Genomic DNA, 24874 nt, shown 5'->3' on the forward strand with positions numbered 1-24874 from the left:
TATTTCCTTACTTCTGATGTTATAAACGGATACAAAGTATATAGGATCCACAGTATCCTTCTTGTCCCTTACACTTTTTCTCTAACCATAAAAGCTGATCTAACATTCCCCCTTGCCCTACTTGCCCCACTTACTTCATTCCAAACTCTATTCTGAGCTTCTTGTATGTCACTAATATTATAGCCTCTTGCAATAAACATTTTTATAGTTTCATTAATTTCTTGTGCCAACAGAACTTTATCACTACATAGTTTTGAAATACGTAACAATTCCTTATAGGATAAAGCTTTTAAAACATGGGGTGGATGGCAGCTTGTAGCCTGAAGGTACTGGTTGCCATCTACAAATTTTCTATGGATATTTGTTGTAATTTTCCCATTTCTGCCCCTTCCAACACAAGGTCTAAATATATGCCTCTATATTACCCTTTTGTAAACCATCAAAGGCTAAACCAAATGGGTTTTTATGCAGTTCTTATATAAAACCTTCTACTTCATCCCAACCATTTTCACATACTAATATTAAATCAACTATATAACGAAAATAAAAATTAACATATCTCTTCATAAAATTTAACTTAAAGTTAATAGTCAGATTGGTCTTGCTCATACCTGCCATGCCTGACTACGCAGCTGTATCTGCTGCTGCAATTCCATAATTTTCTCTCTTCCAGCAAGTACAGATCTCATCAGTTTTGCATTCTCTTCTTGCATCTCTCTATGGTGTTTTCGCAAGTACTGCTTCTGATTTAAAATGTATGGCACCAGCCAACTGCGGAGGTCTTCTTCAGGAATTCCACTTGGACGCCTGGGGGAAAATTGAAATCACATTTTACCCTGAGTTTTTCATCAGTTTTCTGTTTGGACTTCACTTCTATTAACTTGTAACACTCCAGATTCCAAAAATATAAAACAAAGTTACTATCAGCTGCCTAACTATGTAAATACTGCATTTATCAAGGTAACCAAGATACTCCTGCTCATATACTCCAAGGCTCAAAACAGTATTCAAAAAGAAAATAAAAATTTGTCTCAATGGTAGAGTTAAATGTAATTTTATTTATTTACTTTTTTTAATTTAACATTTTGTTTACGGGAAAGTCCGACTTGGAATGAGCCAATATTCATCGGAGGCCTCAGGAGAAACACTCTAGATGCATGTCTTTGTAACATGTTTTTCGTCATATGACTGACAGGTTTAAGGAAAGAGGTTGTAGCATAGGTCTGCATCACAACTTAATAGGGATGACCTCCTCAGATACAAAAAGAAAACTCATACAAATATTAATACTTTAAGATTCACCACGACATATGGCAGAAATATTAATAAATTGATTGATGCCATCAACAGACATTGGAACATTCTCTTAGCAGACACCGTTTTGTCTCAACATTTATCTGAAACATGTCTTTTTTCATTTAGAAAAGGCAAAAAATTTGGCAGCACATTTCAATCATTACAAACATCATTCAGAATCTAAAAATTTGCACATGATTCAAACCTCTATACTAGGTGACAAACTTGTGGGCTGTATGCCCTGTGGACATTGTACTAATTGCAAATTTGTTTTAAAAACGAAACACTTTTCTAGCAATAATACAAGCAATATATATGATATTCAGTTCTTTGCAAACTGCAATACAGACTGGGTTATATATATGGCCTCTTGTAGCTGTCACGCATTTTATATTGGTCAAACATCCAGACCTTTCAAATTACGTATATCAGAACATCTCAGTGATGTCAAGTGCAAACGTCCAAACGATGCTTTATATAAACATACCCTCAAACATACTACAGCTAGTTTTCATTTCATTGTTACTGACAAAATAATAGGGGACAGAACTAACAAATCAGGATGGCATACCAAACTGAATGCAAAAGAGAAAAAATGGATTGTTAAATTGGGTGCTTTATTTCAGCCTGGTCTCAATGTATATGAACATATGTATACATATTCATGAGCTCACCAATGAAACTTTGTCATGAATTAAGCTTTATTATATAAGAACCTTTCAGCAAGTTTTGTATTTTTACACTGATGAAGGCTAGGTAAACACCTTAGCCGAAACCGGTCCGTCTATGTGGTTCTTTATAATACATTAAGTTTTACAGCTCACAGTTACTGGCTTTTTCTTTTTTGAATATGTTATGTCATTAGCCGTGCATTTGCCTCCGTGCAGGGGAAGCTTTTTTCGTGTGCACAACATGGGAGGAAAAGTACAGTTTTGTACCTACCATAAATGTAGATGTTCGAAGATCCACATTGCTGCAAGTCCTTACACTTGGGTAGTCCGCTGTCCTCGGTCGGCCCGAATATCAAAGTATAAGGCTGACGTCGGTCAAGGCGCATTTGACTGACATCAGGACGTCAGGGTACAAATGTGCATGACCGACGTCATATCCTCAGTCTTTTCTTGCCCCAGATGTCAGAAGACCCTAAAAATAAAGGTCAAAACCAAAAGACAGCAAACAAACATCCAAGCACCCTTGCCCTAAATATATACACAAAATATACACTATATACACAATATGTACCACTCAACCCACACAACCACCTCTAACTACAGAGGGGAAGGAGGGAGGGAATTGGACTGCAGCAATGTGGATCTTGAACATCTACATTTATGGTAGGTACAAAACTGTACTATGTTCTTCATCTCACATTGCTGCAGTCCTTACACTTGGGTAGAATCCCAAAGCAGAGGTATGGGAGGATGGCCAAACTATAAGGAAGCAGGAGCTGCCAAAATGCCCTGCAAAACAGCAGTGGCAAAACCAGCCCTGGATTTAGAGTAAAGTGGCAGGTGATAATGCCTAGAGAAAGTATGCACTGAACTCCAAGTAGCTGCCTCCAAAATATCCTTGGTTGCCACCCCTCAAAAAAGCTGTCAAGTGGCAGTAGCTCTAGTGGAATGAGGCCTAATCCGGCTGGAATCTCCTTGCCATGATGGGAATAACAGAAAGCAATGCAAAACCCAATCCACTTAGAAATAGTTTGTTTTGACACAGGCTTGCCCTGAGAACTCAAAGCAAAAGAAACAAATAACTGCTGAGACTGCCTGAACCCTTTAGTTCTGTCCAAATAATATCGCAACTGCCTGTGTACATCTAAAGTGTGCAAAATCTTTTCCCCTTTATTTTGGGGATTTGCATAAAAAGTAGGCAAATGAATAGTTTGGTTTAAAGCCACACTAGAAACCACTTTAGGCATAAAGGAAGGATTAGTACGTAAAGATACCCTATCCTTATGGAAAATTAAGAAAGGCTCAACCGCCATAAGGGCCTGCAATTCAGAAACCCTTCTTGCAGAGGTAATTGCCAACAAAAAAGCAGTCTTCCATGATAAATATTTCAACTCAGAAGTAGCTGCAGGCTCAAAAGGTTGTAGAGTGAGTTTCTCCAACACAAAATTGAGAATTGAGATCCCAAGCAGGAGTAGGAGCTCTTCGTGGGGGTCTTATATTCTTTGCCCCTCTAAGAAATTGCTTGAACAAAGGATGAGAAAACAATGGTGGGTCACAATCATAGTGAACCGAAATTGCTGCAGCATGAACCTTAATAGAAGAGAAAGACAAACCTTTGTCCAGTAACTCAGTAAGATATTGAAGAGCCACACTCAAATTAGACTCAGAAACATCAAATTCTTTTGCTGCACTCCAAAATAAAAATCTCTTCCATTTATCTGCGTACACTTTCCTTGTACTAGGCCTTCTAGCTTCCAAAATCACATTCAAAACTTGTTGTGGAAGTTGAGACCCTTTATGGTTCAAAACAGAATATGCCAGGCTGTTAGGTGAAGAGAGTGAAGTTTGACATTCAGCAAATGGCTGTCCTCCTGTGACAACAGGTGTGGAATCGAAGGCAAAGGCCATGGAGGCTTCCGTACCAGACTTCTCAGTAATGGGTACCAGTGCTGTCGAGGCCAATCTGGAGCTATTAAAATCATCCTTGGCTTGTCCTGTCTGACCTTTAGAAGTACCTTTGGGAGGAGAGGCAGAGGAGGAAAGGCATACACATGAAGATTGCTCCAATTGAAAGAAAGAGCATCCACTTTCCAAGCTGTGGGATGAAACCTTTTGTGCAAAACTTTGGCAGCTGATGGTTTAGTGGAGAAGCGAACAGATCTATGTCTGGAGTTCCCCATGACACTGTCAATTTCTGAAATACATGAGGATCCAATTTCCACTCGTGGGGATCCATAATTCGTCTGCTCAACACATCTGCTAAGGAGTTCTGTGCTACTGGCAGAAACCTTGCCTGAAGATTGAGCTGTAAACTGAGAGCAGTCTCCCACAAAATCATTGCTTGCCTGCATAGAGGATAAGAATCGTTCCCCCTTGCTTGTTGATGTACCACATGACAGTTGTGTTGTCGGTTAGAATCAACACCTGCCCTGGAAGAAGTAAATCCTTGAAAGCTATTAATGCAAATTGGACTGCTAACATCTCCTTCAGGTTGATATGTAGATGTTGTAGTCTGGCAGGCCACTTGTCTTGTATCCATTTTCCATTTAGATGAGCTCCCAAGCTTTGTCTGAGGCATCTGTCGTTAAAATCTGACTCGCCTCTGGCCGGGTCACAGAGAGTCCCTTGTTTAGGTGACATTCCTGAGCCCACCACAAAAATTCCTTTTGAATGCAAAGTATTATTTGAATGACAGTGTCTAGATCCTGGCAGTGCTGTGTCCATACATTTTTGAGATACCATTGTAGCTTCCTCATATGCAGTTTGGCATTGGGAAGCACCAGAATACAAGATGCCATGAACCCTAAGGCTTGAAGGACTGTCCTTGCAGTCAGCCCGGACTGATGAGATAGCTGATGGAAGTAAAGGGATAGACTCTTTTGTTTGTCCGGGATTAAAAAGGCCATCTGGGATGCTGTATTCAGTCTCACACCCAGAAAGCACATGTCCTGAGAGGGTACTAGACTGGACTTTATTTCGCTCACAGAATACCCCAGGCATCTTAGCACTGCTATCACATATTCCAAATGATGAAGAAGCTCTTCCCTTCCTTGAGCCAGAATCAGGCAGTCGTCCAAATAAGGATAGATCTGTATTCCTTTTAGCCTGAAGAAAGCTATCACTGGAGCCAGAACTTTCGTGAACACTCTGGGCAGTAGATAAGCCAAAGGGCAATGCAGAGAACTGATAGTGAGAAGTCCCAGCTCGAAAACGCAGATACTTCCTGCAACTTAGTCTGATAGGAACATGAAGGTAAGCCTCCTTGAGATCCAAAGTTACCATCCAATGATCTTTGCCCAGCAGAGGTAAAAGCTGCTGTAACGTCAACATTTTGAACTTGGGAATGTCCAGATAAGTGTTGAGGGTAGATAAATCCAAAATTGGTCTCCACGTGTTCCCCTTCTTTGGTACTAGGAACAGGCGAGAATAAAATCCTAGGCCCACTTCTGGCATAGGGACCGGCTGTATGGCCCCTATTTGGAGTAACAGAGAAACTTGCTTGTGAGCCTCTATTCTTTGTTGAGGAGGAACGTCTGGCATGCCTTTGAAAGGAGGCAAGGTATGGAAATAAAACCTGTAACCGTGGTGTATGATATCCAATACCCATCTGTCTTGGGTAATTAAACTCCAATTTTCTTTGAAAAGTGCCAACCTTCCTCCCAAAGGGTGCTGCCAGACGAGAAGGCTCTGGCAGCCGAAAAGGTAGGTCATTGGGTCTGTTTACGAAAGGACTGACCCCTGCCCTCACCCGAAGACTGTGCAGGAGAACTCCCTGTTCTAGGCCTGAAAGAGCCCTGAGCACTACACCTACCACGCCTAGATCTACCCCTAGACTGGGAATCATAAGAAGGATACGTCCACCCCTTAGTAGGCCAATTTCTACTAAACCTTGGAGGCTGGACCTGCAAAAAATCTTTAACAGTCTGCATAGACTTAGCCTTGTCTTCCATTTTCTTTAAAACTGCCTCAACAGGAGGACCAAACAACACGTCAGATTGTAAAGGAGCATCTAAAATCCTTGTTTTAACATGTTCAGATAAATTTTGATCCCTCAGCCAGGCGTGCCTGCGAAGAACTGACCCAGTGGCAGCCACCCTAGACGAGGCCTGTACAGCATCAAAACCACATTGCAAAGAATGCTTACCCACCTGTGCAGAAACATGTACTAAATCTTGCAACTCTTTACAATCAATACCTTCTGCCAGAGCATCAACCTTAGACTTCAATTGTGAAAGGAGATAGTTTTGGTATTTCAACATGTGAAACTGGCAATTCAAAGCCCTCATAGCAAGAGTGGAAGAAGTATAAACTTTCTTTCCCCATCTATCTAAGGCCCTGGCCTCTTTGTCTGCAGGAACCGGATTCTTTACAACAGAAGCCTTAACACCTTTAGGCCCCTGGCTAACAGTTTCTGGGTCTGCCCTAGGACTCTTAAAAAGATACTTATGAGCTTCAGGCACCCTGTAATACCTATCCGGTTTAACAGGAGCAGGAGGCAAAGAATCAGGATTAAGAGAAGCCTCTGTACAAACATCTTCCACTACATCCAAAACAGGAGGTATAGCCAAAGGCCTATGCTGGGGTAAAAACAAAAATTCCCTAAGCCTTTTCCTGGAATCAGAGAAGTCCTGACCTTCCCACTTAAAATGCTCCCTCATGGAATGAAGAGTTTCTGAAAAAGAAAAATCCTCAGGAGGAGAAGCAGAAGGAGTAGAATCATCCACATCAGAATCAGAGTAAGGAGAGTACTCCTGCAAGTCTTCAGCCGAAGACTCCGAAATATCTGAAGCCTGCTCAAAACTCCCTAGCTCAGGCTCCACCCTAGGTCTTTTATCAGGAGGGGGCATAGAACCCCTAATCAAAGTAATCAAATCTTCTGCCATTTTAAGCATATGCTTCTTGGGCACAGTTCCTGAAGAGCTAGGGGTAACACCAACTGAAGCTAAACCTGGCCTGCCCCTGGGAGAAGCCTTGGAAACAGAAGGAGAGGGCCTAACCACCCTAGGCAGGGAGGGGAGTATAGTAACCTGAGAAGCCCCATCAGCCTGGCCTGCCTCCTGAGAGGCCACATCCTGCAATAACAGAGTCTCTCCCTGGGATCCCAAAGAAACCTCCGGTGGAACCACCGGCTCCACCGACACCTCTAAAGAACCGGCGTCCAGTACTGACGGTTCCTCTAGCCTAGGTTTAACTGCCTTGTCCTTGCGCTTCTTCGAAGAAGCGGGCGTCTGAGCATCCGACGGCATTTTATAATTGCACCGCTTCCCGAAGACTAACCTGGCACAATCTAATCTTCTCTTAATAGTGCGCTTATTGAATCTAGCACAAGAGCGACACCCAACAACGTCGTGCTCAGGCCCTAAACAAGGAATACACAAAGTATGGTAGTCTCTATGCGGTATCTGTTTCCCACAAGAAATACAATTATTCACTTTTTCTGACATCCGGTAAACCACTGAGGCAAGAAAAAACCAAAATATTCCCAACGGGGTACTTAGCCAACTTTGACTCAGTCTGAAACTCCGAAATCGAACAATTTCAGAACGCCAACCGGCACTTGCAACGCTGCTTCTGCATCGGACCATGCGGCAAAAAAGACTGAGGATATGACGTCGGTCATGCGCATTTGTACCCTGACGTCCTGATGTCAGTCAAATGCGCCTTGACCGACGTCAGCCTTATACTTTGATATTCGGGCCGACCGAGGACAGCGGACTACCCAAGTGTAAGGACTGCAGCAATGTGAGATGAAGAACATCCCACATGGATGCAGGGAGGACATGCAGACTCCGCACAGAAGACACCCCATCCGAAAATCAAACCGGAGAACCTCTGGCTATCAGGCAACAAAGCTAACTGCTGTACCACTGCGCCATCCAATAAATGGAACCTGTAAGCATATATGATCTGTCATCAACGCAGCTACATTGACATAACAGGATAAAGCACTGGCTATGACCCAGGTGACTTATTTTATTAATAGCTTGGCCAACTGCTGGAGCGGTCAGGCTGAATGGTGGAGTGATGCGAGATTTAGAACTTGTCTCTTTTCAGAAGTGCAGCATGTGGCTGGGTATAAAGATTCCTGTGGCAGAATCTCTAGTGGACACTGGAGACCACAAAGGAGCACTGAATCCTAAGGACAGTCATGAGAGGTTTACACTACATGGGGAAGTCAGTGACACACATCATTGATATCCAATGCATGCCAAACCCTGAAGTTTGTTAGCATGTACTGTAGGGTTAAGGCTGAAAAAATATAAGAAACTCCTGATGGCTGTCTAAATAATATAATTTCTTGGTCAGCTCTCACTTCTACTGATGGTGGGGACAGATGGACCGATGAGCAGAGAACGGACTGCTGGTCAGCAGGAAGTAGGGAAGAAAAAGTGTCAAAAGATGATTAGTCATCACTGGAAGTCTCAGAACAAACTACAAGAGGCAATCTGGCCAAGTAATAAAAGTATGTATACATACACACACATACATATATGTAACACACATGCATTAGTGACTCAAAAATTTCTAAAAATAAATAAGGACCATTTCTTAAAACAAGAACACATATAGCTCATTTAATATCACAGGAATATGTTGAGTTGTGTGCGCATGCTTTGGAAAAAGACATCCGACACACTTACACAAAACCCTTTTAGGTACGATGTAAAACGATGTGGCTGTATTTCTCTGGGACATATTAATAGACTTTACAGAAGCTGATTCAGGCACAAAAGCCAAAGAACCATCAGATGCGTACTTAATAGTCTAAGTTTCCTGTATTTAATAAATTAAAATATTACTGTGTAAAAGCAGCATATTAAAACCTTGGTGGCCAAGAAGAGGAGGACGGGAACAGCTGAATGAATCAACAGCTTTCTGTACTACAAAATGAAAAAGAATCAGCTACAGGAAAAAAGCAAAGGAATAGGAATTTGAAGCCTACATTCCAGGAATAGTATTTCTAATGTGGCCATTATGTTCTTATTTCGGCTTTTCCTGGTTAGGGGTCGCCACAGCGGAACTACGGTCCGCTAATGATTGGCAGCAGATTTTTACGGTGCCGAGGTGCCAGCTCGATGCCCAACCTTCAATGAAGGCACACCCATTCATGCATGTCTTTCAAACACCACTCAACCACGGAGAGGGCATGCAGACTCCACACAGAAGGCGTTCCAGCCGAGAATCGAACGGGAGAACCTCTTGTTGTGAGGCGATAATGCTACTGCTGCACCACCACGGATGTGGCCATTACATGAAAACAAATTCCCCTATGTGGTATAAGCAACAATGGGAAAGAATCTTAGAGGCGATAAATTGTGTATCTGCAGATGGAACTACCACCAGACACCCTTTTTATGTAGGCACGCACCAATCTGTTTAGTTAGGGAAAGCTATTTACAGTAACCACCGAGGCATAAAAAATAATTTGATATCAGTATTCTCTGGTAGTTGCCCTGCAGTTTAACAACACTATTTTGCCACAGCTGAACTTTAAAAAAAAATACAGTTGTATAAGTAAAGTTAATACAACAGTTCACTGTTGCAGTAGCATAAGCTGTGTGTATCCTACTCCCTGCCTCTGCCCAGACTTGAGGCTTAAGGGTGCCCTCCACATGATCCAACTGTCAGAAGCTGGAAAGGAGCTCCAATTGAGCACAAAAAAAAAAAAAAAAAAAAAAAAAACAGACTTTTCTTGCCTCAAGAAAGGCAGCAATAGCTTTGAATAGAAAAGATTCTAGGAAATGAAACACAAGTACAGGTAAATATAAAAAGTGTACATACATGCACATCCTGACAATACAAAAATGACCAAAACTAGATGGCTGGAGGGAGGAAATGGTTACTGTTAGAACATCTGTTATGGTAACTGTACCATGTTGACGATTAGGTCACTGTTGCAGTAGCCTATAGCAGATTACCATAGCTTAAAAACTTAAGAAGGAGGTGGAAATAAATTAAGGATCCAGTGGGGAATGGTCCAAGCAAGTCAGTTCTGGACCTGGAAAAAAAAAAGCCCACTCTTCCAGAAAGCCACCAAAGCAGCCAACACCTGGTGGAATGGACCCTTAGTCCGACTAAAAGTGGCTTATAATGGTGAGAACAAAAGGAAACAATATGATACAACCATCAAGAAATAGTTTGCTTTGCCAATGGCTGTCCTTTTCTGTTACTCTCACAGAAGACAAACAGGTAATCATCTTTCCAGAAGTATTGAGTTTTGCCTAGGTAGTATCCAAATTCCTATGAACATCCAGAGGAAGAAGAATTCTCTTGTTTATTGGAATAAGAAAAAAAGACGGGGGGGGGGGGGATTAATAGACTGTCTCAAGGTAAACTCTTGAGACTAGTTTGGGCATAAAAGACGGACTAATTCTCTAAGAAAATGTGGAAAATGAGGAAGGGTTGACTCACTGTAAGTGCTTGTAAATCAAATATCCTAGAGGACGTCAGAGCAAGGAGTAAAACAGTTTTGCATGTTATGAACCTCACTTCAGGCTGATGAGCTGGTTTAAATGGGGGAGAGTAAGCTTTTCAAGCTCAACAGTTAAGATCTCAAGGAGGAGCCACTTGATTCCTAAATGGATCTATATATAAAGTCCCTGTCAAAAACTGCTCAGTTTGAAAATAGTCAGAAGGAGAAGGATCCAACACAGAAATGGCCAACAAACGAACCTTGATAGAGGACAAAGAAAGACCAGAGGAGAATAATTCACACAAATAAGCAAGAGCCACAGGCAGCCAGGCCTCAATAGGGTCCTTGACTCTTGGAATGACACCAGCTAGAAAATCTTCTTCACTTGCACATTTGATTTCCAAGAACCACTTTTTAGCCTCCTTCAATTCTCAGGTAAATGGTGCCTGGGGGTTTATCAAACAATCATTTTGTTACGTAAGCAAAGCCAGATAGTGGGAAGCCTGTGATAATTGCCCTTGGCCAATTCAACAGAATGGATAAAGTATAGTTGTGTAAGATCTTAACATAATGCATATCAAGAGGGACAAAAGACCAGGGGGAGGAGGGAGGGAATACTGCAACAGTGTAGAGAAGGTTATCTACTGTTATGGTAAGATTTTACACAACTGTACTATGCCCTTCCATTTCACTGTTGCAGCATTCTTAGCATGAGGGAGAGTGCAAAAGCTGAGGAAGACACGGAGGACGAAGGGCCAACAGAACCTTCTAGGAACTCATGAAAATGGACCTAGCAAAACCAGCCCTAACCCTGGAAATGACATCCAACTTGTAATGCTTAGTAAAGGTATGCACCAGTGGCTGCTGGTTACTTCAAATCAAAGGGGGGCTGCAGGAGACAGGTGAATGGGTGGGGTCAATGGGGAGGGGTGTGGCCAACTAGAAAGGGGAGGAGCTATGCTCAAAACCACAAAAACTGTAACTTTAATTGAATACGCTGCCCTGGGTGCCAAACAGTCATTATGAGAGTCCAATCAAGACAAAATGAAGTGTAGAAGAAAAAAATATTTCAATGTATTGGCTGCATGACAGCTTACTTAATATCTAGAAGAAACAAAAAGGTTGTGAGGGATGAAAAAATAAATTACTTTTTAAATACATTACTGGAATGCCAGTCAAAATCAAGTACAAGAAAAACAAGCAGCATTCAACTCAAACCACTTCTCCTTGCACTGTAGTTCTAATTATAATTTATATTCAGCTTTATTAAAGTACCAAGTAACATGCTGAAAGTAGCAATCTTTGTGATACCCCCCCACTTGTAAAAATTAGAAGTTATGTACTCACCATAACGTTCCATCTGAGTAGGTAGCTTCATTTGTCTGCAACCTGTGGGTCTTGGATCCGATATCGGATCCGAGCCGGCAACTTGTTTCAAGCTAATGGATCCGAGCTCCTAGCTCCTCCCCTCACCCATAATCCCCTGCTAATCCTCCATGACCTCAGATCGGGTTTGCCCCTCAATATATACCCAAAAATGGGTATCCAACTAAAAATAGATCCGAAGAAGGCCAGGGGGAAGGAGGGGGGATGGTTGCAGACAAATGAAGCTACCTACTCAGATGGAACGTTATGGTGAGTACATAACTTCTAAATCTGAAGTAGGGAGTTCATTTGTCAGCAACCTGTGGGACAGAGTCCCCAGCTACCTGAGCCTTGGGTGGCCGTCATGGAAGGATATTGCGAAGCACCGCAGAGCCAAAGGATGCTCTCCCTCTAAAAATCACGTCCAGTTTGTAGTGGTTAATAAAGGTATGAGATGAAGCCCAAGTGGCTGCCGAACAAAATGTCATCCAATGGAACTCTAGACTTGAAGGCCGCAGAAGTAGAGATGGAACGAGTGGAATGTGCACGAGAACTCCTAATTGTGTGGGTCTCCCAGAGGCTTGATACGCCAATAGGATACATTGAGAAATCCAGCGTGATAGAGATACTTTTGAAATTGCTTTCCCCAAATTAAATTTGGCAAAGGAAACGAACAGCTGGTCGGATTGTCTATGACCAGCTGTTCTAGGAGTATAAAAGCGAAGCTGCCTATGAACATCTAATGAGTGCAGCTTGTACTCTCCCTTATTCTGATATTTAGGGAAGAAAACTGGTAATATGGCTGCCAATTGCACTTTGACAGTTAAACAACTAGCGCCTTCCTGAAAGAGTTCGGTTAGGAAGTCTAAAATGGACGGAAGAGGAGCCGTAAAGGGATCTAGATCATGATGCTCCGCCCAGATGGAGAAACGTTTCCATTTACTGCGGTACACTTTCCTGGTGGAGGGCTTATGTGCTGCCACAAGGATGGCTTTGACTGGTGAAGAGATACCGGGAGTCCTAACTAGGAGTGGAACTGGAGCAACCAAGCTGTCAGTTTCAGATTGTCCAGGTTTGGGGTCGGTAAGTTCGACGGATGGGAGATAAGATCCAGACTGGGATCCAGAATCAAAGGAGGATTCACAAGGTGAGAAGGTAAGGGAACCAAATTTGCCAAGGCCAGAATGGGCAATGAGGATCATCCTGCTCCCCAACCGCAAGGCTTTCTGTAAGAGTTGCAGCATCAGGGGTAGAGGAGAGTAGGCATAAAGTAGACCGGGTGGCCAAGCATGCACCAGAGCGTCTCTTGGAGTTCCCCTGGAGGGGGGATTAGAGCGAAGAAATTGCCGCATTTGGTGTTTGAGGGAGATGCAAAAAGATCGCAGCAGGGTTGCCCCCATATTGCGAATATCTGCTTCGCTACTAGTGGATTGAGAGACCACTCGTATGGGGTAAGAAGGGTGCGACTGAGTTTGTCCGCTAGGATGTTGGTCCATCCCGGAATGTGCGTTGCAATCAGAAAGCGGTTGGTGGAGATCACCCATTCCCACACTCTCATGGCTTCGCGGCATAGAGGGTAAGATCTGGTTCCTCTCTGTTTGTTGATGTACCAGACAACTGACATGTTGTCCGACTGAATTGCAATCGTTCCTATGGGGAGGAGATCCTGAAGTGCTTGCAACGCAAACAGTACCGCTCTCATCTCCAGAACGTTGATATGCAGGGAGGTCTCCGTGTCGTTCCACGTGCCTTGGACCATCCTGCCTGAATAATGCCCCCCCCACCCGAGGCGGGAGGTATCCGTGGTCACCGTGGGGAGAGGTGCAGAAGGGACGGCCCGTATGGAGGTCCGAGGCTTGGAGCCACCATAATAGAGCCCTCCTGCAAGCCTTGCTGATAGCAATGGGGTGGTGAAGAGGAAGGGATAGAAAAGACCATTGCACTAGAAGTGTCCATTGCAGTACCCACATGTTCAGACGGGCGCATGGAAGGACCATAATCGCTGCCGCCATGGAGCCTAGTGCCCTCAGGACCAATTCCGCTGGTGAAGTCTCTGATTGGAGGATAGCCCACACATGGAGTTGCAAATTTCGGATTCTCTCGGAAGTTAGAAAGGCTCGTAGCTCTCTGGTGTCTATTCTGGCTCCTATGAATTCTATGACTTGTGTCGGGGCCAGAAGGGATTTGTCGGCATTGATGGTGATGCCTAACTGTGGGGCTAGGCGGAGAAAGAAGTCTCTGGCTGAGCAAAGTAGATGCCTTGTTGGGGCGGTCAGGAGCCAGTCGTCCAGGTACGGAAAGACCTGTACTCCCTGGAGTCTCAGGTGGGCCGCAATCACTGCTAATACCTTGGTGAACACCCTGGGGGCTGTGGTGAGGCCAAAGGGAAGGACCCTGAACTGGTAGTGACTGGCTCCCAGCCAGAAGCGGAGGAACCTCCTGGATCGTCTGTCCATTAGAATGTGGTAGTACGCATCCTTGAGGTCTATAGAGCACATCCAATTGTTCTCCCTTAGAAGGGGGAGAATAGATTGAAGAGTGACCATTCGGAAATTTTGCTTGGTTACTGACAGGTTAAAGCGGGAAAGGTCTAGAATCGGTCTCAAGTCCCCCGTCTTTTTTGGCACCAAAAAGAACCTGGAGTAGAACCCTAATCCGAGCTGGTCTTGGGGGGACGGGCTGGATGGCTCTTTTTCTTAGCAGCTGCTGAATTTCTGCGGCTGCGGCCTCCCTCTGATCGGGTTGTACATCGGGGAGGTTTTTGAATTTGGGGACATGGAGTAATGGTATTTTGTACCCTCTGGATATAATGCGAAGCACCCAGCGGTCTGTCGTGATGGACTCCCATGCCGCTAGGTGCTCCGAGAAGCGCCCCCTCCCCCGACTGCCTCCAGAGTGGAGCAGCCGTGGGCCGTTCAGAGAAAGGTTCTCTGGACCCAAAGTTTCTCAGAGCCCCTCTGCCCCTGGGGCGGCGTCCTCCCTGTCCTCCTCTGCCACGGAAGGACTGGTTGTCCGGAGCGGGTTGGGAATGTTGCGATTTCCAGAACCATATCTTCTTCTGACCCTTTTGGTTCTTCGAAAAGGACCACTGGGGAGCAGAGAAGCGGACTCCGACGGCAGATAACGTCTTCCCGTCTTTCTCGCTCTGGACAAGTCTCTCTCGCGAACAGTTTTGCCAAACAGGGCAGAACCATTGAAAGGGGCATTCGCAAAAGACGCCTTAAAAGGCTCCGCAAAGTCACAATGATGGAGCCAGGCCTGACGTCTCATGACTAGGCCTGCTCCGCTAGCCCTAGCAGCTCCCTCTGTGGCGTGGGACAATAGCCACATAGAGGTATTTGAAACTGATCTCAGAGTGGCCATTCGGGTGAAGTACAATTGCTGGTCATCCGCCGACATGGACTCAGGAGGGGAGGCAGCGTATTCTTTGATAAGATCCCGCTGCATCCTGATGACATGTGCCATATAGTTCAGAGACCTTACCGAGAAGGTCGCTGAACTAAAAACTCGCTTCCCTAAGCGGTCCATCGAGTGGGACTCCTTGCTCGGTGGATGGACCGAGGGGCTCTCCTGAGCCAATTCCCTTTTCGTGGCTGCCGCCATCAACACGGCATCTACGGGGGGCCCTTACTCCAGTGTGATTGGTCTGAGGGGGGACTAAGTATTCTGTCCGGGCGTTTTGGTATTGGCTCCACGGTGTCCGGATTCTTCCACACCCTGGTGGTAATGAGGTCCACCAGGGGGTCGGCCGGAGGGGACACCCAAGAGGTAGATGGGCCTGCTTCGAATGCCTCCAGAAACACGGACTCGGAGGAAGACTTGGGGGCAGACCACCCACCTCTGATCCTCAGCATCTCCATGATGTCTCCAAAGGAGACATCCTCAGGGGGTGATCTTGGGGAGCCTTCCCCTTCCTCCAAGTCCGTGTCCTCGGTTAAGAACTCAGGGGAGTCCACGTGCCTCCCCTTGCACTTATGCTTGCGGGGCACTTCCTTGGGGGGGCTGTCCGAGGAGGCCTCGCCAGCAACATCTTGTTCCAATGGAACCATCTGGGACATTGAAGCAGGCTGTCCCTTTGGCCGGGTGATGGAAGCCTGGCCCAGCAGAGAGGGAGTACAGGGAGGAGCAGAGACAAGGACCGGGGGTTTGGATGCTCTCAACAGAGCCCTCTCCACAACATCGAAAGCCAAGGGGGAACCACTCTCTCTTGGATCCGAAAGTCGGCTCCCACTCTGATCCGTTGAAGGGATCGGAACCGGAGCCGAGACCATCGGATCCGAAGGACCAGTGCGCTCTGACCTGGACGGAGCCGAAGGCACACTGAATCCCTCGGATCCGAAGCTCGGGCCACGGCTCCGACAGGCTCAAGGGCAGGGTCGGATTCGAAGTACCAAGTACTGTCGGCGCCGACCCACCCCCAGCTCCAACGCTGCTCGGCTCTGAACCTGGATAGTGGGTTGGAGAAGGAGCAATAGGATGGAAAAAGGGTGTCAGGGGGGAGGCAAGAGCACTCCCATCTGCAGCTGGGCCTGGATGAACCTTTGCATCATCCGGTCCAAGTCTGCATTGGACATACTAAAAGTAGATCTCGAAGAGGTCACCGAGGCAGGCCTGGAATGCCGCCTCGATGACCTCGATGGAGATCGGGCCTCCTCCTCCTCGGGCCCTGGGGAGAAACAAGGGGATCGGAGCCGAGGAGGAGGAGACCTAGAAGCAGTGGAGGGAGAAGCCTGCTTAGCTGGCGGGGCCAAAACGGAGGTCTCGGCCCGCCGCTTGTGGTGCTTCTCCCTCCGTTTCTCCCTCCTGGCCTCCCTGTCGTCTGACACTTTAGCGGGAGTTTGAGTCCCGGACGGAGGAAGGGGGGCAGGAATGGCAGCAACCACAGGCTGTGGTGGAGCCACAGGAGCAGCGGAGGCCAGAGCAGAGTCCGGGGGTAAAAGTCCCGCCAAGACCAGCTTTGACCTCCGCTCTTTCAGTGCCCTGGGGTTGAATGCTCCACAAATGGTACAGCCTGAGGTGAGGTGTTCAACCCCAAGGCACCGAACACACCGAGTGTGGCCATCAGCCGGGGAGAGCTTATGGCCACACTCGGTACATTTAGAAAAAATGGCTTTTGGGGCCTCAGCCATACTTAAAGAAAAGTAAGTAACACACACACACACAGGCCCCAAAACACAACACCAACACACACACACTAACAACCAGCGAAGGGAGGGAAAACTACTTAAAAGAAAATATTTTTAATCTAAAGGGAACCTAACACTTACACACTTAAAAATTTTAGTGAAAAATTTAGAAAGTTGACAGAAAATAGAAACTTTAACTGCCCAGTACTATACGAGCTCACAGGAATCCAGCTATCCACAAGCGCGGCAAACTAGATCTGAGGTCATGGAGGGTTAGCAGGGGATTATGGGTGAGGGGAGAAGCTAGGAGCTCGGATCCATTAGCTTGAAACAAGTTGCCAGTTCGGATCAGATATCGGATCCAAGACCCACAGGTTGCTGACAAATGAACTCCCTTGCTTCAGATTTTTTCTTATCCAAAAAAGACCTGCTGCCTGACATCTACTTGTTTCATGGGGAAAACATGATCAAAGTAAAAAATGAAAAGCAAACAAGAAACAAGCTCAATATACATTGCTTAAAGGATTACTGTACAGGCAATGGACCACACATGATAGATTGGCATTCTGTTTGGTTTACAGGTAAAGCATGCAAAGATGACTGCAAGTCTCCAACAAATGTAATGAGCTTCTTAAAATAATGTAATCCTGTCCTTTATTACAAATACTGTCATATGCATTTCAATACCAAAGGCTTATACATTATCTAGTTATGCAAGTATTCTCTGCATGGCAACAACAGAAAGGCTTTCAATGTTTTCTTTAACAGTATGCTTATTAAAGCTTACTTGCATCTTACAATCTCAGACAAGCTTACCTGATGGTCATTAAAGCATTGCTACTTAAACACAGAGCAACAGGCACTTTCTGAGTAATAATAAGCATAAATCAACAGTATAAAAATATGACAGAACCAGAACATTCTGCAAAATCAAGGACAGAATAAAATGTCTACCTTGGATGGGGGGATACTCTGCACATTTACACTGCATAACTGCTCCTTGCCTTGCTTGGACACATACAGAGTCACTACATGGGGGAGTGGGGTGCAACAAGTATGTCACAATTTGAAATGTCTCTGGCTGACTGTGATGGCCCTGACACATTTGTCATACCTCTCAACCTCAGAACAAGAAATATGGACAGAGCCATACATAGAAGTGGGGGCAAAGGCCCAAAAATAAGGACAATTTTTTAAATATTGCTCTTATAAACTTAGAAAGATAATAGAATAGTAAGTAGGTCTTGCATTAGTATGAATTTTCTGAAAGGTACAAAATCTGAAACTCAAATGTCTGTCATTATTTTCTAACTTTAGTCTTTAATGATTTGCCACTAATTTGCCAAAAAAAACACAATTTTATGAAAAATGGACCAAAAATGTGATGCAAAAATATAAAATAGCCACACAATACAGCTGGGAACCTGTCAAAGAAGGGACACTTTTTAATACTAGTACTGCTAACTTGAACAGCTGACAAAAATAAAAGAATCTACATGCATTTCTGAAATAAAAGTAATCTAAGTTATTTCTTAATTGTAAGCCCTCCACGTTTTCTTCCAAAATTGCCATTTTGCGGTGGGATTATTAGGGGAAGAGCAACATTTTGAGCCAAAATCGGGGACAGTTGAGAGGTTTGGATATGCCTAATTCTATAAAGCAATTTATTTGCACGTACCTCTCAACCTGTTAATGCAGGAAATCTGGACAGGGCCAAATATACTGGGGGAACATATAAACAGTACTATAAATTGTTGTATAAACTGAGACAATTGATAGAATAACAGGTCTTGCTTTAGCATGCATTTTTCTGAAGGTTATGAAGTCTGAAATTCATTATTTAGTAACTTAATTCCTAAATTATTTGCCAGAAAACCACACATTTTATGAGGAACAAACCAAAAATACGAAGCAAAAATCTATTCATTCTGTGAAAATCTGGACAATTGACAGGTATAGTTCAGCGGGGGCTGTCTGAGTTTGCCACCCTTCCCCCTCGCAAAATCATGGTAAAATGGAGCCTCCCCCCCTGCAGCCATTCCAATGAACCATTACTTGGGCTATTTCACCCCATTTACCATAAACACTAATGTGCATACTGCTTTACTTCTACAATGATTTGGACTCCATTTGAAAAAGTTTTATTTTGCATTTTACAGCACAAACACTAAAACATCTGCTAAATAAAGCAATGCAATCTGACAATGAAAGCAGACTTAGCATTAAAACTTCTCTGCCCTTGAAACTCACATTCATTGAAACCCACATTCAAAGAAAATACATTTTGCCAATGGGAGATACATTAACTTTGGGCTGTTTTCAAATCATAGGCCCCTTGCACACAAAACATACATGTGGTCTTTATCACCTTCCTGATTGTATTAAATTATATTCCTTGTACAATATAGTACAGTTGTTAGAGGGCGTTTTACAATTTGTTTTCAACATTTTTCCAGTGAACAATGAAACAAAATGCATGCACCAATAATGACAAAATTGCCCAATTCAGAACATTTTTCCAGTAAACAATGAAACAAAATGCATGCACCAATAACGACAAAACTGCCCAATTCAGAACATTTCTATCATAAAAGTCTACTCAAACTTAGAGTCCACCAGTAACAGTAAATATGCACAATCTCTGAAGTAAAAGTCGTTAAATAATTCCACATTAAAGAAATCTGTAACTAATGAAGAGGCTGCTGCTAGCAAACAACTTTATATTTCATTGTTTCATCTACAAATAAAATGCCCGTCGCCCTTGTGGAATACATTGCCTAAGTTGCATTAAAAAATGATAAGCTAGTAATTATTGCAATAGGGAATGAATGGCAAACTGATAACAGGTTCATACTTGCTAGGTATCTTCACCAAAAAGGACAGCAGCATCCACTGCCTTTACAATATAGTACAGTATCAGCAATGCATCTACCTACTGTGGGAGTAGAACCCACAGCCTTCTGCATCAAAAGCAAGTACACTACCTATTGCACTATTAACAACGCAAGCAGACTTGGCATAAGCAGCACTAAATTTTTGTTCCCCTGCAGCTATCAGCTTCTTGTAAAATCTACTTGACACTCAGCTACATCTTTGAACTTTGCAGCACAAGAAATCTGGAAAAATCCAAAATTTAGGGGGGGGGGGACCAAAAAACAGAGACACATTTTAAACATTGCTTGTATAATGTTGGAAAGTTGTTGGAATAAAATGCTGTGTTACCACCATACGTTTCACTGCTAAGTATTGAACCCAGGACCCTGTGCAAAACAGTCAGAGCAACATACCACTATGTCAAATCATTTATTTTATGAAAGAACGGAAGACTGAAACTTAAATGGCTACCATTTAGTGAATACAGTTCTCACCATAGCTGTCAACATCTTAGCACAAAAAACCTGAACAAAGCCAATAATGGGGGAATACAGCTCCCAAACATATTCAGTGAGTTCAGTTATCACCATAGCTCTCAACCTTGGCACAATAAAACCTGGACGAAGCCAATAATGGGGGAATACAGGCCAAAAATAAGGACAAATATCCATTGAGGACACCAGAGCAAACCCACACAAACACAGGGAGGACATGCAGACTCCACACAGAAGGCACCCCTGCCAAGAATCAAACCAGACAACCTGTAGCTGTCCGGCAACAATGCTACCACTGCACTACTGGCTGTGTTAAGTAGCAAAAATACAGAAACCACAGATTTTATGCGAAACAGAACAAAACATAGGAGGCAAAAATCTGCAAATGTTTTACAAATAGTGGTGGGTAGGGAATTCAGGCTCTTGCCAGTTCGGCCCAAGGTACAAGGTTCAAGCCTTATTCTCTACCCACCATCATGTAGCAACTGGGGTATTTTACACACAGACACACGCACAGATAGACAGACAGACAGACAGACACACACACACACACACACCCTACCTGCAGATCCGATCCTCCGTAGCGGCCTGATTCTGTCCTCTGAAAGCTAAATCCTCCGCATCAGCCCGATGCTTCAGTCCTCCGTAGCAGCCCGATCACCTGTCTGTCCTCCATAACAGCCCGAGCAGGCTGTTCTGGGATTCCCTGCGAGACGTGAGTTGGCTGGAGCCTCCAGCCTGCAGGCGATGCAGTCCGGTGTTCTTCTGGTCTATGCAGTCGTCACTGCACAGACTTCTGGGCTGCCAGGGCGGAGTTCCCTTCCTTCCCTATCTAGACTGCCTAACAGAGCAGTCTGGAGTTCAGGAACTAAGCACGCATGCGTGTAGTTATGGGACTCGTGAATTTTTTTTTTTTTATTTTCTACAGTTGGGGAGGGGGGGGGCAATTATTTTATTCTTTTTACAGGTGGGGGCTGCAGTCCTATAGCACAAGTCGCCCCTGGTATGCACCGAAGACCAGGTAGCTGCAAGGATATTATATCCAAACCCTTAAAAAAAGCACCACAGAAGGAAGGCTCTTACCATGAAAAGAACAACAAAAAAATGGCTTTAAAAATCCAAGAGGAAATAGTCTGTTTGGAAACCGCCAATCCTAATTATCTAGGATGAAAAGAAACAAAAAGCTGATCAGATTTTCTAAAATCTTTAGTTTTGTCCAAATGAAATCTGAGTATTCTATGCACATCCAAAGTGTGCAAAACCTTCTCAGTAGCTGATTCTGGAGAAGGGAAAATTAATAGACTGATTAAGCGTACTCATTCACCACCTTAGCCATAAAGGAGGATTGGTACGAAGAGACACTATCTCCTTATGAAAAACTAATGAAAGGGATCTTCCTAAGCATACAATTTATTTTGCCACATGTATAATAAATGGAAAAATATTTACCACAAATTAATATTTACAGTGAAATATGAATGGCTGATTGTAAATATGAAATATGTATGTCTAATGTTTGTAAACATGAAATGCTCACAGGAAATATGCATGGACTGTACCTTTTAGACTGAAATGATTATGCAGTTCAGCCTTTGTTCTTCGTATATCACCGGTCTATTGTCTGACATCATGCAATTACTTTGAAATTACACATTTACAGTTTTAACATACTCTGCATATTGTACTACATGTTTTATGCGGAGCTGTTCTCCCCGGGCCTCTGCTGAAAAAGGTCGCGTGTCCAGTCGGACTTTCCCTTTAAATAAATGCAAAATAAAAAAAATAAAACTAAAATAAAAAAAAAACAAAGGAGGAACAGCCATAAGGGCTTGCAGCTCATATACCAGTTTGGAAGTAGTAAGGGCTAAAAAGAAAGAACAGTCTTCCAAGAATAATTCTGACAGGAAGTTGAAGCTGTGGGCTCAAAAGGAGCTTGAGTCAATTTCTCCAAATCAAAATTAAGATCCTAGGAAGGAGGAAAAGGCTTCCTGGGAGGTCTAACATGAAAGCAAGCCCTTAAGAAACTATTTGGCCTTGAACCTAGAGGCAAAGGAGGAGTTAATGGCAGACAAGAAGAAATAGCGGAGAGGTGGGCTTTAATAGAAGATGCTAACCTAGCATTGAGCAATTCACACAAAGAACCACAGTAACACCCACAGTAAGTGGATCCAGTATATGAGAAAGACATCAAACAGAAAACCTCTTGAATTTGGAAAAGTAAGATTTCCTAGTAGTGGGTTTCCTGGCCTCCTGTAGAACCAAAGGCATGTCAACAGAAAAACTGTGCCTACAAGGAATCAAAATCCTATCACCCACAGTTTCAGCTGAAGAGTGGACAAGTGGAGACGGATGAGAGATCCCTCGCCTTGTGTGAGACAATCCATCTTGTAAGGTAACTTGTGATGACTGGCCTTGGCCAAGTGTAAAAGAGGAGGGAATCAATGTTGTCTGGGCCAAAAGGGAGTCACCAGCAAGATTTTGAAAGCATCCTATTTTACCTTGAATAAGACTTTTGAAATGAGAGGAAGAGGAGGGGAAGGCATAAAGAAACATCCCCTTCCATGAAAAAGCTAGGGCGTCCACCTTCCAGGCCAGAGGACATGGGAGTCCTGGAAGAAAATTGAGGAAGCTACCTGTTCAGAGGGGATGCAAGGAGATCTACTCGAGGAATACCCCACTGGTGGATAATGTTGAGGAAACACATCCCTGTGAAGCATCCACTAATGAGATTGTGTTATGGACCTGCTCAGGCAGTCTACCGCAAAATTCTGACGAAGGAATGCACACTACCTGAAGTGTGACCTGGTACTGAATCACAACTCCCAAACCTGGAATGCCAATCTGCAAATCAGATAGGACCTTTTCCCTCCTGTCTGTTGACATACCTCACTGTGGTGTTGTCTGTAAAGATCATTAGGGGCCCTGGAGAAAAACAGACAATGAGAAGCAGTGAGGGCCAACAGAAAGAGCTCTCATCTCCTTGATACTGATATGCTCCTGCTGCTACTGAGGAGACCAAAAGCCTTGAATGTTTAGGTTTCCAAAGGAAGCTCCCCATCCCTATCTGCAGCATCTGTGAACAGTTTCTGAGAGGGAAGCGGGAGGTGAAAGGGAAGGCCTGGATTCAAGGTCAGTTGGTGAATCGACCACTGAAATTCCAACTGGAGACATTGAAGAGAAGGGTTTGGAAATGCTACAGGATGAGCATGCTGAAGCCAAATTGACTTTAGCTATCACCGAAGCTTTCTCACGTGCAATCTACTGAAGAGAAGCATAGGTATGGTGGTATGCCATAAATCCCAAAGCCCTCAGAAATTCCCTGTCTGAAATCAAGGCCAGAGGAAGAAGGGACTGGAAAAAGGAAATCAGAATCAAAGCCTTGGGGGAGGACACAGGAACAATCTGGATCCTGCATCCCAGAAAAATATTATCTGACGGGGACAGGAAGGACTTTTGAAAATTTACAGTGAACTCCAGGCTTTGCAGCAGAGCAATGACACACTGAAGGTGCTGCAAAAGAATCTCTGGAGAGGAGGCTTGAAGAAGCAGGTCATCTGAATAAAGAGAGACCTGAATGCCTTTCATCCTGAAAAAAGCAATCACAAGAGCTAGGCATTTGGTGAATACACTTGGGGCAGTAGAGAGGCCAAAGGGCAAAGCAGAGAACTGAAAATGCCAAGAAGCAACAGAGAAAAACTTCCCGAAAAGGGGATGAATAGGGATATGGAGGTAAGCATCCTTGAGATCCAGAGAAACCATAAACGCCTGAGGAAGCAAAACAGGGAACAAAGTCTGAAGGGATAACATTTGAAAGGAAGGAAAAGTATTCGGGTGTGAAAGATCGAGAATGGGTCTTTAACTGCCCTCTTTCCTGGGGACCAAAAACATTCTGGAATAAAACCCTTTCTCCCTTTGAGCAACTGGAACCTCTTGAATAGCTCTTTCAATCAAAAGACCCTGAAGCACCTCTGGAAAAAGTACAGTTTTGTACCTACCATAAATGTAGATGTTCGAGGATCCACATTGCTGCAGTCCTAACAATTGGGTAGTCCGCTGTCCCAGTCGGCCCGAATACCAAAGTATATGGCTGACGTCGGTCAAGGCGCATTAGTCTGACGTCAGGACGTCAGGGTACTAATGCGCATGACCGACGTCATATCCTCAGTCTTTTCTTGCCCCAGATGTCAGAAGACCCTAAAAAGACAAGGCCAAAACCAAAAACACCAAACACTCCTGCACCAAAATATATATATATGTACAATATATACAAAATTACAAGAGTATAACCTCACCCACACAACCACCCCTAAACACAGAGGGAAGGAGGGAGGTAATTGGACTGCAGCAATGTGGATCCTCGAACATCTACATTTATGGTAGGTACAAAACTGTACTATGTTCTTCATTCCACATTGCTGCAGTCCTAACAATTGGGTAGAATCCCAAAGCAGAGGTAAGGGAGGCTGGCAAATCATAAAGAAGCAGGAGCTGTCAACATGCCTTGCAAAATAGCTGTGGCAAAACCAGCCCTAGATTTAGAGTAGAGAGGAAGGTGGTAATGCTTAGAGAAAGTATGCACTGAACTCCAAGTAGCTGCCTCCAAAATATCCTTAGTTGCCACCCCTTAGAAATGCT

At 44.1% G+C, this 24874-nt stretch overlaps 1 protein-coding gene across 2 annotated transcripts in view; it reads right to left on the bottom strand.

Moving 5' to 3' along the window:
• LOC122808741 (polyamine-modulated factor 1-like) overlaps positions 1-24874 on the bottom strand; it is a 252245-nt gene that overhangs the window by 51425 nt on the left and 175946 nt on the right. For both annotated transcript variants that reach the window (XM_044079747.1, XM_044079748.1), the window contains exon 4: positions 612-807. In XM_044079747.1, the coding sequence (XP_043935682.1) occupies positions 612-807 (196 nt within the window). The remainder of the gene's footprint in view (positions 1-611; positions 808-24874) is intronic.

The sequence above is a fragment of the Protopterus annectens genome, chromosome 8.part0, assembly GCF_019279795.1.
Source record: "Protopterus annectens isolate FY-2018-M chromosome 8.part0, PAN1.0, whole genome shotgun sequence".
Taxonomy (NCBI): domain Eukaryota; kingdom Metazoa; phylum Chordata; order Ceratodontiformes; family Protopteridae; genus Protopterus; species Protopterus annectens.